Consider the following 16,240-nt stretch of genomic DNA (forward strand, 5'->3'; position numbering starts at 1 on the left):
CAGGGGAGGCAGACGCCGCAACCTCGGGCGGGGAACAGGGGGGCTCTATTTTGAAAGGCTCGGGAGAAGTATAGGAGACTTTATACAGGGGTTCCATGTGTTGGGGCGAGCGCCCTCAATCCATCTCCACCCACACACACAGATGGCACACAGCAAGCAGTGGCAGCGCGTATACTCCGGGACTCAACCATTGGCGCATGCGCAGCGCAGCCTTTCCTGCATCATGCGTGCAAGCTCAGCCCAGCCTCACCTTTCCTACAGACAGCTGCTTCCTTTTTATAAAAAAAAAACTTTATTTGGTGTATGGCTACCTAGGGTTACAGATGTCAGTGGAACATATAACCGTATTGGTAATGACCATATCTTTAAATAAAAATAAAACATACTGAGAGTAAAATAACATTTAAAATAATTACACAAAAAAGAAAAATACAAGAAAATAATTAGCACCTTACTAGAGCACTAGGCAATGTTGGGTTGAAGGTAAGGGCGGGTAGATGGCCTACCTTTCATTTGAGGTTGTTGAGTGATAAAATTCTCAGTTTTCCCACACCTCATCATATTTAGGTCTCGTTATTTTGTTTATTTTATCACTCATGTATTATAAGGGATAATGTACCCCCTACTGTAAATGATAAGGATATTAGGAGTCACTGAGGGGTTGTTCTGTGACCATATAAAGGCACAAGGCTGCAGGCTGAGTTATACAGGGAACTCTGAGTATCACTCATGTATTATAAGGGATAATGTACCCCCTACTGTAAATGATAAGGATATTAGAAGTCACTGAGGGGTTGTTCTGTGACCATATAAAGGCACAAGGCTGCAGGCTGAGTTATACAGGGAACTCTGAGTATCACTCATGTATTATAAGGGATAATGTACCCCCTACTGTAAATGATAAGGATATTAGAAGTCACTGAGGGGTTGTTCTGTGACCATATAAAGGCACATGGGTATAGAATATTTAACATATTTTACATGAATTACACTTAAGTGAGAAATGCAGCTCTTTATGCACATTATGTTTTGCAGTTTTACTATATATATATATATATATATGAGTAGATGAGTACAAGACCATCGCACGTGTACGTGGGCTGCTTTGATTTTTTTGGCCGGGCTGCTTATAACTCCCAGTCCGGCCCTGATACCAGGGAACCCTGATAGAATGGCTGACAGCCCAAGATTGCTATGAAAGACAAACAGAGGCAAAGGGCATTGATTGTTTGCTATTGGCAGTTGTCAAATAAACTTTGTGCAGAGTTTACAAACTATAAGCAGAGGATGAACTAATTTCCAAGGCAAAGGCAGGACAGAGCTGAGGATCACTTAAATACAGGTATGGGATCCGTTATCCGAAAACCTGTTATCCAGAAAGCTCAGAATTAAAGAAAGGCCATCTCCCTTAGACTCCATTTTATCCAAATAAGCCAGTTTATTAAAAACGATTTCCCTTTTCTCCGTTATAATAAAACAGTAGCTTGTACTTGATCCCAACTATAATATAATTCTTATTGGAAGCAAAACCAGCCTATTGGGTTTATTTAATGTTTACATGATTTTCTAGTAGACTTAAGGTATGAAGTTATGGAAATTATGGAAAGATCCATTATCCGTAAAACCCCAGGTCCCGAGCATTCTGGATAACAGATCCCAATACCTATACTACCATGTGTATTAGGGCACTATGCCATTCCCTGCTTCTTTCTATATTATATGGCAGATCTCTGAAGAGCCGCTAACTGAAGGGCAAACATAAACATTATCAATCTGAACATGTTTTGCCAAACTAATATTTGCACCTTGTTAAATAAAAGGATTCATTTATCTAAAGTGACAGTTTCAGAGTCCTCATTCTATTAAACCATCCCTACCCAGCGTGTTAGAATAGGGGAAATAAAATACATTGGCTGTGGTTCTGAATACTACACTGTTTTATTAAGAGCCACTGGGGTATCCATTACATTAACTTTCTGCTATCCTGTACAGTACAAACGTCAAGTCTCGGGTATTATGTTCCCTTTATAAATAGGTGAGGGCAGTATCACAGGCTGAAGAAGTTATGTGAGATTATAACTTATTTATTGGTAGAGGAGTAGTGATCTACATATGACAATTGTTCCAGAACAATTATAGATGTTCCGATAAAACAAGCAACATTACAATACATTAAATGGCATTCCTTTTAATAGGGACTGAATGAATTCTCACCACTCTGCCCATCAGCCATTGTATTGCATGTCGACGAGAAGTCAGCATCCCCCAGAAAACGTAGAAGTGTTTGGGGTGCTCCTGGGACCCACTGCTTCCTCTGGTCCACTGCCTTGTGATCAAGGGTGCCGTCATCTTCAGCTATAGAGAAGCAAAATATACACTGAAAATAGCAGTAATTAATACTATAGGCATCATCTCATACTACTACTACTACTGCTATCCCACAGCCACACTCCCTTCCCAGAGACTATTATCCCACTGCTACTATAGGCATCATCTCTCCCTACTATACCTGCTATCCCACAGCCACAGTCCCTTCCCAGAGACTATTATCCCCACTGTTACTATAGACACCGTCTCTCCCTACTATACCTGCTATCCCACAGTCCCTTCCCAGAGACTATTATCCCACTGTTACTATAGGCACCATCTCTCCCTACTATACCTGCTATCCCACAGTCACACTCCCTTCCCAGAGACTATTATCCCACTGCTACTATAGGCATCATCTCTCCCTACTATACCTGCTATCCCACAGCCACAGTCCCTTCCCAGAGACTATTATCCCACTGTTACTATAGACACCATCTCTCCCTACTATACCTGCTATCCCACAGTCACAGTCCCTTCCCAGAGACTATTATCCCACTGTTACTATAGGCACCATCTCTCCCTACTATACCTGCTATCCCACAGCCACACTTCCTTCCCAGAGACTATTATCCCACTATTACTATAGGCACCATCAATCCCTACTATGCCTGCTATCCCACAGTCCCTTCCCAGAGACTATTATCCCACTGTTACTATAGGCACCATCTCTCCCTACTATACCTGCTATCCCACAGTCACACTCCCTTCCTAGAGACTATTATCCCACTGTTACTATAGGCACCATCTCTCCCTACTATACCTGCTATCCCAGTCACACTCCCTTCCCAGAGACTATTATCCCACTGTTACTATAGGCACCATCTCTCCCTACTATACCTGCTATCCCACAGTCACACTCCCTTCCCAGAGACTATTATCCCACTGTTACTATAGGCACCATCTCTCCCTACTATACCTGCTATCCCACAGTCACACTCCCTTCCCAGAGACTATTATCCACTGTTACTATAGGCACCATCTCTCCCTACTATACCTGCTATCCCACAGTCACACTCCCTTCCCAGAGACTATTATCCCACTGTTTCTATAGGCACCATCTCTCCCTACTATACCTGCTATCCCACAGTCCCTTCCCTGAGACTATTATCCCACTGTTTCTATAGGCACCATCTCTCCCTACTATACCTGCTATCCCACAGTCACACTCCCTTCCCAGGGAGTATTATCCCACTTCTACTATAGGCACCATCTCTCCCTACTATACCTTCTATCCCTTCTCAGACACTGTTATCCCCACTGCTACTACAGGCACCATCTCGCTGATGCACTTTTTGTAGCAATTTTGCATCTCCAGGGAACTGACAAAATTAGCAAGAACAAATTATATCTTTTTTAGTGAATATTTCACAGTCTGGCTGTAAATCTAAATCATCTTATAAATTAGTCTCAAATAATCTAGAATCTTCTACCTGATTCCACATCTTCGATGCTTCCTCTGTGATCGTTGCACACTTTTTGCCAGTTGGTGCCCTCTAGTTTCTTCCCAAGCTCAAATGTCAATGTATTATTTAGAAGGTCAGTCTCCTGTGAAACCCAAGAGCATTATATCTTCAGACAGCACAACAGACTATTCCTAGAAAGCCTATCTAAGTTAATTTAAAAATGAACAACCCCTTTAAGGCTTTTTATGCTCTACATTCACACATATAACCTGCTCACATATACAAATCCAACATCAAAAATCATCTGCCTAAAGAAATCCTACCTCTTCCTCTTGATTTGTACCCTCATCTGCAGGGGGGCCATTCAAATTGATCTCAAACTTTACTCCACCCTGCAAAACAAATAAGGTATTAAATATGCAAGATATGGTTTGCCTTATTACCCTAGGAAAAAAAATTGTCAGTGCAAACAAAGTCACCTAAAATACTGTACATACTAAATGTAAAATGGCAAACAGTTGTTAGAAGGAACACCAAAATTTTATGTTCTTTCAATAACAAAACACAAGGAAGGAACCAAACAGATTAAGAATTGATTTCTGGAATACTGCTGTTTATTATACTGGCTGATAATTTGCTTACAGAGTTACAGTTTATCTTTCCTGTGGATTTGTTTTATTGGAATATCGAGAGCTCAGAGTGTTTATCTTTTTTTTAGCTTTATTTCCAACATTCCCAGCATTTTTATGAAGGTATTACTGGCTCAGATTGCAATATTTAGACTTTCCTAAAAAAAAAGGTCCCTTGTAGCCTTATCCCATATTCCTTTTATCCAACAATATAATCCCAATACAAGAAAGCTTAGCGGCCAGGGGTCTGGGGGGGGGAGGGGACTAGCTGAACAGGGAGATAAATGGCAGCCTCCATAACAGAGACAGCTCACTAGATTTTTTTTTATAACTTTGTAATAAGCACAATTCTGCATGAAAATGTTTAAGTTTAGTGGCCTTATTTGGGTTGCTGAGAGGTAACAGACTTTAGCAAACATTGCATCTTCTTTGTCATCATCATTGTCACCTTTTATTACATTAACCTGTAAATCCACAAATCAGTGGTGTAACTAGTTGTTACTGGGCCCCATAGCAAATTCAATTTAGGGCCCCAAAATATTTATAAGTTGGCCTATTTTACCAAGATATATTAAAATTGCTAATTAATTAGGGTCTCACTGGGCCCCCTACACTCCTGGGCCCCCCTGCAACCGCAGGGTCTGCTTCCTCTATAGTTACGCCCCTGCCACAAACTAATTGTAAATATAGAAAAAGCCACTGTTATTTAAAAATACCGGATTGCACTATTGCACTAGATTTTAATCTTACTGCCAGAAAAGAGGGACTAGTCAGATAATGTCACTTTCTTTTCAAAGGCTGGCCTTACACAGAAAGATCTGCAGAACTTTTCGGGCTGAATATCAGAAAGAGCCCTGATTACATATTGACTTACAACAAAGTTGTTTTGGGCCCATAAACAAGCCATTATATTGACATCTTGACACCAATGTCTGACTGTATACTAGTACAGGGATAGAATCCATTATCTGGAAAACCATTATCCAGAAAGCTCCAAATTATGGGAAGGCCAATAGAATCTATTTTTATCAGTTCAAATTTGTAAAAAATATTTCCTTTTTCTCTGTAATAATAAAACAGTACCCTGTAATTGATCCCAACTAAGATATAATTAATCCTTATTGGAAGCAAAACAATCTTATTGTTTTTATTTAATGTTTACATTTTTTACTTAGTAGACTTAAGGTATGGAGATCTAAATTTTAGAAAGACCTGTTATCTGCTGTCCTGAGCATTCTGGAAAACAAATCCCATACCTGTTGAATATTGATTGCATTGTCTTCTTAGTCTTATAGTGCAAAATGCAATTTGAGTGTTTTGCCCACCACTTTATTAAAATCTCCAAATAATCCCATTTTCTGTCAATGGGAAATTCGACAGTGTTTTTTTATATGATCCCACAGCAAGCAATGGTGAGTGGTAGGGGGTAATTTCCAAAATACCCCACTAATATTCGACTTAGGGTCGAATATCGAGGGTTTATTAACCCTCGATATTCGACCGTCGAAGTTAAATCCTTCAACTTCGAATATCGAAGTCAAAGGATTTAGCGCTATTCGTTGGATCGAACGATCGAAGGAATAATCAACCGATCGAACGATTAAATCCTTCGAAATGAACGATTTTAATCCATCGATCGAACGATTTTCCTTCGATCAGAAATTGGCTATAAAGCCTATTGGGACCTTCCCATAGGATAACATTGATGCTTGGTAGGTTTTAGGTGGCGAAGTAGTGGGTCGAAGTTTTTTTTAAAGAGACAGTACTTTGACTATCGAATGGTCGAATAGTCAAACGATTTTTAGCTCGAATCGTAGTCGTAGTCGAAGGTCGAAGTAGCCAATTCAATGGTCGAAGTAGCCAAAAAAATACTTCGAAATTCAAAGTATTTTTTATTCTATTCCTTCACTCGAGCTAAGCAAATGTGCCCCACAGTGTACTGTATATAAAAGGACATAACATAAGGTTTATGGACTGACCTTAATTTTAAATTTCTTTTCCAGCTCTCTTCGTTCCTCTCTGTTTTGCTTTAAAATGTGATTTAAATATTGAATTTCCTAAAATGTGAAACAAATTTGGTCAAATGAGGAAACATTCCTTATACTATACTATACTTATAAAACATACTTTTATGGGAATGTAGGGATTATTCATAAAAGGAGGGGAGCATAAACTCCTATTGGGGGCACACAGAAAGGCCACACTGCAGCCCACTACACTTACCTCACACAAGGACCCTGTGGGCTGTAATTTGCCACTGTCTAGTTTAATCAAAGGTAATCAACACACCCATACAAAAAATGTCGTGTGGCTCTTGTGCATGGGTGAGAGTAAAGGCAACTAGGTCAGCTGATATATGTGCCCACTATGAGTAGAAATAACTGTAAAGAATAAATAAGTGGAATAATGGAATAACATAAAGATATATACAGGGAGTTTGTATTTTATTCTAAAGGAGAAGAAAACAAACTGCCGCCAGTAACTGTGGCATCCTAGCCATTACTATGTTGAAGCACCAAGCAATACCTCAGCTGGCTCTTTACTGTCAGGCTGAACGCAGGGTCCTTCCCCTTTGTGGACTCCTTGCTGTACCAGATAAGTCCCTTCTACAAGTCTCGGAGCTTCCTAAAAATGAATGACAGCAGATCATCTCAGGGTGGGGGTACAACAAAGTATGAATGTATGAATGTACCTAGAACCTAGTGCAAGTGATCCTCTTTCTGTTGTGTGATAAACTTTGTTATGAATGTTAAAAATACATATATACCTGCTGTAGTCCTGCTTTGGCTTTGTTTCCCCTCACTTCATTGTGATACTGCTGACGAATGAGCTCCAGCTGCTTCAGATACTCCTGTTACACAGACAAGACACAATCATATGTTCTGACACAAGCATTTACTTGTATTCAACATTTTACAACAGAACAGCAATGCTCCTACGCAACAGCACTGGAATTTTAAGGGCCAGGGCCAAATTTGCCTTTGTTGTTACCGGTATTTAACTATAATAGAGTATCTGTTACTTATCCCAGACAGTACATTTTCTGCATAATAGGGAAGCTTTGCTTTTTAAGTGCCTTGATACCACATTAATTAAGAATCACAGTACAGATCTGAATTGTTTACCCAGAATTCTAGGATACAAGAGTTAACTGGGTAGTATCCATCTAATGTGGAGCACCAAACATTAAATCTTAAAATTTGTTCAGGAATTGACTGTTCCATAACTAAACCTAGAATTCACTTACCCTATTCTCAATATTCTTAATCTGCTGTTTCTGTGGAGGTTTGTTTATTTGCACCTCCGGTGGAAGTTCTGGTCTCAACGCTGCTTTATAGAAGTAGTCAGCTGAGGATGGACGCAGGCCCTACAACAATATTAAGGGGGTTATTTACTAAAATCCAAATTTATCTCAGTATGCTAATAAAAAAAAAGCTCAACCAAACTCCCATCCCCTATTTTTGCCTTATTTATTAATAAAATAAAATAATTGGATCAGTAAAAAACTCTGTAAAATCAAGTGAAAACCCAAATTGTGAGATTTTCTGAGACTTTTCTATTTTTGGGGGGTTTTATGCCCGAAAACCCAGAATTTATCAGATGATCAGGCTAAAACCAGCACAAACCACAATATCTTTAAATTGGGATAGGGACATCTCTCATTGACTTGTACTAGACCTCAACAGGACTGAGATGGCAGATTGTCGGATTCTGGCTATTTGCAGCATCAGAGTTTAATAAATCTCCAAAAATTTGAGTTTTTTTAACCAACAAACAGCAATAGAGAACTGCTGGAGAGCCATACAACAACTGAAAACACACACAAGCTGTGCGGACCACCCTTAAAACTACTCCAAAATACTGCATAGTTGGTACCTAACACCAGAAAAATTGGCCCAAATCTACCCAAAAACATCACCACTCTGCTGGAGAAACTGCAAAAATAAAGGGTCCATGTTACACATCTGGTGGAACTGTCCTAAACTACAAGAATTTTGGAAATCAGTGTTCTGTATTATTACTAATTCCCTCTACATCAATCTCTCACAAGCCCCAAGTGTGGCCATACTTGGCATATTTCCAGAACAGGGAGATACGATGAAGGAGAAAATCCTAACCCACATCCTAATAGCAGCAAGGAGACTAATTGCCAGAACTTGAAAGAAACTGGAGATAAGCTAAGAATTTATGTAAAAAAAAAAGCAGGACCAGATAAATTTGAGGTTTAGAAAACCTTGTAAAATATACAAATATACAATATATGACGTCCCAGCACCCCAAGCACAGAAGGCTATAAAAGCAATTACAAATCCAGTGCATTGAGCAATGCAAACTGGCATTTTTTTAATACACCATACAATGTTTTTTCCCCCAGAATTACTATATCCTTTTGGCTATGGAGGAAGTTGTTAAGTTGCAGTAGTGACTTCTCTGTTTTAGTTTATTGTCCCGCAAGACCATCATACCAAATCAGACTGAGTTTCTGAGCAAATCATGAGACAACAGAACTGTGTATGGCTGCTTACTCATGTTACGGACTCACCAATTGCTTCTCGACCTTTATCTTATATAGCTGGGCCTCCTGTCTCCTCTGTAAAAATTCTGCAGGCCTGGAATGGAACAATGCAGGTAAACATCCAGTAGCCAGAGAACAAATGCAAGTGGCTATGGCAATATAATTAGCATCATTAATAGGATATATATGCCATAAGAAATGGTTAATAATATATTCTACTGGTTGCATAATTTTATATAATTCTATGTTTGATAAAAGCCACAGTAACACACATAGTTATTAAGATATACATTTTAGTAAAATCGGTTTTACTTTGGATATAGCCAGCCCAGTGCGGACACAGAAATAGAGTTATAAACTGGCACAGCAATGAAACAGCGACGGAGGGAATAAGATTTCGTTTGGCGGAAGAGGGAGACGGGGCTGCGCAGTGCGGGGGCTGGGGTGCGGCAAGAAAAAAACATGTCAGGGAGAGACAGAGGAGCAATGCTGGGAAGTGGGGAGCAACTGGCAGGCAATGGCGACGACCGTGGACTGGGGGATACGACATGCGCATCGCCTAGAAGTGATGAGCAGAGCGGCCAGGAGAGATAGCCAGGGAGGAGAAATCAACTGCTGCAGAATGGATAGTTGCCTTTTCTTAAGAAGAGCGGAAGTGGAGTAAGTTATTTTTTAATAAAGGCTTTGCAACTTAAAAGTTTAATTTGTGTTGGTGTTTATTTTTTGACATATACTAACAAATTTTTAAAAGTTTTTTTTGATGTTACTGATCCTTTAAGACCAGGGTCTGATGCCCACTGATAGAGCTCTTCTTATGAAATTCTTTTTTTTTTAACGAAAAAAATCTTACCCTTGGTTTTGCTGTTGCATGGCTTTCTGTTTGTAATAATCTTCAACTCGGTGGTTGATGAGAGGCACATTATTAGGCATCTGCTCATAACCTCTTCTCTGTATGTTGTTCAGCTGGGCATAGTAGTGATCATACTGCCCCTGGATCTTGGCCACTGCTGCCCGCCCTCCAATATCTGGTTTTGGTTCCCAGTAATTCTGGGCATGAAAAAAAAATGCTTACTTTATTAATGCCAAGTCCTGTCGTGCTACAATGTTGTTAGGCCATTTATGTAATATTCTAAATAGTATTCATTTTCATCAAGGGTAAAACTATCCCACTTGTGTACAGTATATTTTATTGAAACAGGTACAGAGTCACTTTTAATCAATTGCAGGATTCCATGAGTACATCCAAAATTTGCATTCAGATAGTTGAGTGTCTTTGAAGATTAAAAACATATTAAACATTAATTAGGTAATCACCTTGACTGCATGATGCTGAACAACAGAAGGAGGTTTCCATTCGTTCCTCTTGGGTAATTCGTCCCTCCTAGGACGCACAGCTACTTTAGGTTTAGGAGAGTTGATTTCACGTATTTTGCACCTCTCAGCTTTTGCAACATCTGCTTTGGCAACTTATCGATGAAACAGACGTTATTCCCAATGCAAGAATGTAAGATAAGTCTACAGACTAAATGTAGTTGGACTGTAGTATTCTACTGTGATCACATATGGCTAATATGATAATGTAGGTTTAATCTTTGGTGAGTGCCCCTCTAAGCTCATAGTAAAACATTGGTGTTGGCGGGTGGCCATTCACACACACTAGCTGCATGGCCACTGAAACTCCCAAATCAGACCCAGCTGAATTGGCATACTGCAAACTCTTATATAGAAGCACCCGACCCACCCATATCAGATGTCAACAGAGACAGCATAGGCGCAGGTTTATAAGAGATTGCAGCTGCGATGTTGAGTCAGGGGGAGTTTTGAGTTGAAGGGGCCCATGCGGACCACTATCTCAGCATATATCAGTGGCTCCCAAACTCTCCCAGTCTTTGCTGGGAGAAACCAAGATGGTGACCCCTTGCCACTGCTCCAGGTCCCACAATGGGGCCAACCCCAGATTTTGGAAGCCACTGATGTATTCTAAGAGAGTGAATTAGAAATACTGGGATTTATATATGAAGTAATGCACTAACAGTTCAAACCCGGCCTAATAAATCAAAGAAATCAATCAGAAGGCTGAATTACCTGTTCACCTGTTTGAAATCAAAGATCTATTCGGTTGCTCTAGCGTACTAGACCTGCAAGCAACTTTTATAACATTGCTACTCATTAGTGCCTCATTTGTAGATTACCATCCACCCAAACCAATGTTGCTGGCACCTTTATTAGCCCCCTGCCCCTTTCTGCCCAGCACACAGAACAATTGCACAACATGACAACCATTCATCATAAACATTTTGTTGACTCCCTAATGTGGAAATTATAATGGCAACAGCTGTCGTTTATACTGCAGTATATCAGTTTAACACAATTATACCATATACTGCTGAGCATATTAAAACAATATTTAATGTCAAATTTATATCTATTACATCCTTTAGGCTGAACAGGAAATTGCAGTTGAAAACAATGAGAAACTTGTACACATTACCAGGTGATTGTTTAGGTCTATAAGGATATCTGGCTGGATTTGATGATGATGGCTTTTTCCTGTGTATGACAGTATGGCTGAACTCCTCTTCAATGAGCTAGAAGACAGGCAAGTGTTAAATTACTTTTATCATCTCCCTGCCCACTATATTCTACCAAACAAAACAGCCATTGAAATTAATCTCTCTCTCCCATTCTACTTTAACTAAAGGTCCCCATAGACGCAAAGATTTTTCTTTGGTGAACGACCGATTTTAGTGAAATCTGACCAATCCGTCAAATTATTGTGAAGTTAGTGGGAATCTAACGATCGTACATCTTATACCTGACAAACAAACACAACAATCATAAGAGCCACTTGTAGATATATTTAGGGGTGATCTTCTCATCATCATCCTGCCACTTCTGTATTCTCAACGGTTTATAGAATTTAACATATGTCCAAACAATACCGCACACCCCTTAAAGAAGAACTAAACTTAATATTAAATAATTACATTGAATATGACTTAAATTTGCATATTTTATATATTGAATTGAAAGTTTCAGCTTCTCAATAACAGCAATGATCCAAAACTTCAAACTTGTCACAGGGGGTCACCATCTTGGAAAGTGTCTGCAACACTCACATGCTCAGGGGGCTCTGAGCAGCTGTTGAGAAGCTAAGCTTAGGGGTCATCATAAATTATCAAGCAGAAAATGAGGTTGGTCTGTAATATAAGCTGATGCTACAAGGCTTATAATTAAATTCTGATGCTAATTGAACTGGTTTCTGTGCTGCCATGTAGTAATTATCTGTATTAATGACTAATCAGCCTTATACTGTGTCATTTATATTCTATGTGTACTGTATATTGTGAGTGGGTCCCTAAGCTCAGTAGGTGACAGCAGCACAGAGCATGTGCAGTGAATCAGCAGAAAAGAAGATGGGGAGCTACTGGGGCATCTTTGGAGACACAGATCTTCCCTGCTAAAAGGTTGTTGTTGCCTTGGGCTGGTACAGAAGCACAAAACATAATGTACACCATGTCTAGCCTACATCTTTATCATATTAAATTTTGATTATTGCCACATTTTCTTAGCTGGCTTCCTCAACCTCAGATTATTTGCTGTACATCTGCTGAAACAATTCCCTTACTAAATACCTTGTCTCCTAACTTCCTACTATTTTCTTCTGTGGTCAGGAGCAATCTCTACACTTTACCTTTAGTATCTAGCTAACCTTGGTTCTTCATTCTACAAAGACTTCTCCTGGGGAGCACCCAAGCTACCCCTTTGCTACATACTAACCTCTGGACTCAGATGTTTATTAATACGTTTCTCTAGAAATGGTTTCTTTAAGATAGAGTTGATGGAAGGTCTGTCCCGAGAGGATATTTTAAAAAGCTGAGATACTAGAGTCCTCAAGTCATAAGAATACTTGTTAGGGAGTGGCTCATAGCGTCCTCTACCGATCTTCAGCACTAGTTGGCGCAGGCTGCCAGCTTCAAACTTTAAGAAGTAAAGAAAATGGAAATATCTTTTAATATCTTGTGATTTATTTTATGGGTGCATGCAAAGTACATTTGATTGATTGTAACAGGTGATGATGCCTATGGCAGGATTCATGGCATTAACAGCATTTTCCCTGAGTTCCTAACTTTGAAACATAAAGAAATTGTATATTTATTTATATTGTATAATATCAACTCATTATTTAACTAGTAGATTTACAGCATATATCAATGATCTGGTAATAGAACATACCTTTGTGTCCTAACAGCATTCACAAACCACAAAAGAAATAAGTTACCAGCCATGATACATTAATACAGGTATAGGATCCCTTATCCGGAAACCCGATATCCAGAAATCTGTCTCCCTTAGACTCCATTTTATCCAAATAATCCAAATTTTTAAAAACGATTTCCTTTTTCTGTGTAATAATAAAACAGTATCTTGTACTTGATCCCAACTAAGATATAATTAATCCTTATTGGAAGCAAGACCAGCCTATTGGGTTTATTTAATGTTTAAATGAATTTCTAGTGGACTTAAGGCTTGAAGACCCAAATTACGGAAAGATCCGTTATCCGGAAAACTCCAGGTCCCGAGCATTCTGGATAACAAGGTCCCATACTTGTACTGATATGGGATACTGATACTAAAAGGGACTAAAATTTCCAAACTTACCGGATGCTTGAGGGAGCATAACTCATAGAGCACACATCCTAACGACCAAATATCCCTGTAAAACAAGCAAGTCAAACTGATTAGTGTAACTATAAAAAGACCAGCTAAATTTGATAGTTCACTAATTTCCTGTACACCGTAAAGTCAAGTGATGTCATAGAACCTCTGTGTTTTTAGCCAACCCCCCCCTAAAATTAAAAACTTAAAACGTAGTACAAAAGGGAACCCAACAGTAGAAAGTTCCACCTTTCCAAGCTTGTGGTTACCAGACACTAAAAGGGTAATGGTACGAGGTTAGTCGCTTGAGCTAAATCTGTACTATAATGGGTGACTAAAAATGCTTTGGCACTAGCAATAATTTAACTCACCGGTGGGGAAACATCCACATTGTTTCAAGTTTCTCAAGTTGCCCGGAGTTTCCTTGTGAGGCAACTTCTGACTGCTTCAGAAAAAATGAAGCAACTCGTATGTTTCCCCACCAGTGATTTACATTATAGCCAATAGAAAGGAAACTAAATCATATGCCGGCAACCTAGTGGCACAAAAAGCTTAGGTTTGGGCACTTTCATTTGGAGGGGGGTTGAACTTGATGGACTTTGTCTTTTTTCAACCCAATTTAACTATGTAACTATGTAACTATGTAACTATGTAACTTCTGCAGTTACAATTTAATTTTTGCTGATGCCATTTCTAAGGCTTCTTCTGTACCTGTTGTAGAATTTCAGTACCAGGCCCCCATGAAATCCACCTAACAGCTTCCGCTTTACACATTGCAAGAGGTACCAGGAGATGGGTTTCCTGGGGTATTTGATTAGACTACAGAATCCTATTGCTTTGCCTCTGCATCTTTATTTTGTGTTCATCAGTCTATTTCATTTCTTCTTTTTCTGTTTAATCTGAGTAGATCCCAGAGTCACAAAATAATATATATAAAACACAAAACCCCATATATTGTATTATGATTATTAATGGGAAACACCATTCCTGTAACTGCATTTATCTGGACTTCAACTTTCCCCATGCACGTATGGAGACACACTAAACACAAGTTGCGTGTGCTGCATTAGGACAAAAGGGAAGCATGACCTACGTTTTGTTGTTATATGGCTTATTCTCACAGATTTCAGGCGAAAGGTAATACGGAGTTCCCACGCAGGTTCGTGCCAGTTCCATTGTGCTACACAAAATGTGAAAACAAATCACACATGAGATTATCACTACGTTGGAAGATTAAAAGCACAAATGCAAGAGTTCTGAAAATACAAACCGACTCTAGTAATTAAAGTTACAAATTATTAGGGATGCACCGAATCCACTATTTTGGATTCGGCCGAACCCCTAATCCTTCATGAAAGATTCGGCCAAATACCGAACCGAATCCGAATCCTAATTTGCATATGCAAATTTGGGGTGGGAAGGGGAATACATCTTTTACTTCCTTGTTTTGTGACAAAAAGTCACTCAATTTCTGCCCGCCCCTAATTTGCATATGCAAATTAGGATTTGAATTCGGTTCAGCTAGGCAGAAGGATTCGGCCGAATCCGAATCCCGGTGAAAATGGCAGAATCCTGGCCGAATCCCGGACTGAATCCTGGATTCTGTGCAGCAGAATCCTGGCCAAATCCCGAACCGAATCCTGGATTCGGTGCATCCCTACAAATTATTTACCTTAACATAGCACACTCTAATATTTTTAGGGCTACATAGAATCCAGGGTTTTGGTTTGGGTGGAATTTCAACCCTCTTTTTTATGCAGGATTACAGTTTAGCCTAATCCTTGATGTATAGTCAAACTGAACCCAAATCCTTAAAGTCACGTGACTTTAAAGTGCTGGACAGCTATATGCAGATGATCTTATTTTTCTCTAAAAATGTAATATGCAAATTAGAGTTCAGGTTCAATATTCAGCAACACAACTTTCTAGAGGATTTGGTATTAGGCCTAATCCAAAAATTAAGAATTCAGAGCATCCCTGAATACTTGAGTGATAGTTTCCTTATAAACACAGCCAGACTGGCTATTTATAAAGTCACAAAGGATTAATATCAGGATTTCCATACCTGTTCAGCATTCTTGCTATGCCAAAGTCTCCCAGTTTTGCCAGTGTTCCATTACTGGAAAGGAAAATGTTCTGCAAGCAAACACAAACATGGTCATGTTCCTTCTTGCAAGAGCTTTGTTTTAGCCGGTGGTCAGTAGGCTCAAGATCTCTACCTGTGCTTTGATGTCTCGGTGAAGGACTTTCCGATCATGAATGTGTTTCAGTCCCAAGGAAATCTGCACAAACCAGCTTAGGATCTGCATGGTAAAACCCCAAACAGGTAAAGGCATTTATACTATATAAATATGCATATGTATTTCAACTTTGCTCAAATACATTTCAATGTCCTTTATTTTAAGCTGTATTTAGCACTATACAGGTATGGGACCTGTTATCCAGAATGCTTGGGACCTGGGGTTTTCCAGATAATGGATCTTTCTGTAATTTGGATCTTCATACCTTAAGTCTACTAGAAAATCATGTAAACATTAAATTAACATGATAGGCTGGTTTTGCTTCCAATAAGGATTCATGATATCTTATATTGGATCAAGTACAAGGTACTGTTTTATTATTACAAAGAAATCATTTATAAAAATTTGGATTATTTGTATAAA

At 39.2% G+C, this 16,240-nt stretch overlaps 1 protein-coding gene across 2 annotated transcripts in view; it reads right to left on the reverse strand.

Annotated features, from left to right (window-relative positions):
- The window catches only part of nek5.L (NIMA-related kinase 5 L homeolog), a 32,046-nt gene that overhangs the window by 8,819 nt on the left and 6,987 nt on the right, over positions 1-16,240 (reverse strand). The window contains exons 5-20 of one of the 2 annotated variants that reach the window (XM_018247611.2): positions 15,797-15,880; positions 15,643-15,713; positions 14,671-14,757; positions 13,581-13,635; positions 12,699-12,899; positions 11,410-11,506; positions 10,233-10,384; positions 9,769-9,965; positions 8,946-9,012; positions 7,650-7,769; positions 7,170-7,253; positions 6,929-7,027; positions 6,382-6,459; positions 4,097-4,165; positions 3,801-3,915; positions 2,215-2,355 (exon numbers count right to left, since the gene is read on the reverse strand). In XM_018247611.2, coding sequence (XP_018103100.1) covers positions 2,215-2,355; positions 3,801-3,915; positions 4,097-4,165; positions 6,382-6,459; positions 6,929-7,027; positions 7,170-7,253; positions 7,650-7,769; positions 8,946-9,012; positions 9,769-9,965; positions 10,233-10,384; positions 11,410-11,506; positions 12,699-12,899; positions 13,581-13,635; positions 14,671-14,757; positions 15,643-15,713; positions 15,797-15,880 — 1,717 coding nt within the window. The remainder of the gene's footprint in view (positions 1-2,214; positions 2,356-3,800; positions 3,916-4,096; positions 4,166-6,381; positions 6,460-6,928; positions 7,028-7,169; positions 7,254-7,649; positions 7,770-8,945; positions 9,013-9,768; positions 9,966-10,232; positions 10,385-11,409; positions 11,507-12,698; positions 12,900-13,580; positions 13,636-14,670; positions 14,758-15,642; positions 15,714-15,796; positions 15,881-16,240) is intronic. The other variant, XM_018247613.2, reaches the window with a different exon arrangement.

Source organism: Xenopus laevis, chromosome 2L (assembly GCF_017654675.1).
Source record: "Xenopus laevis strain J_2021 chromosome 2L, Xenopus_laevis_v10.1, whole genome shotgun sequence".
Classification (NCBI taxonomy): domain Eukaryota; kingdom Metazoa; phylum Chordata; class Amphibia; order Anura; family Pipidae; genus Xenopus; species Xenopus laevis.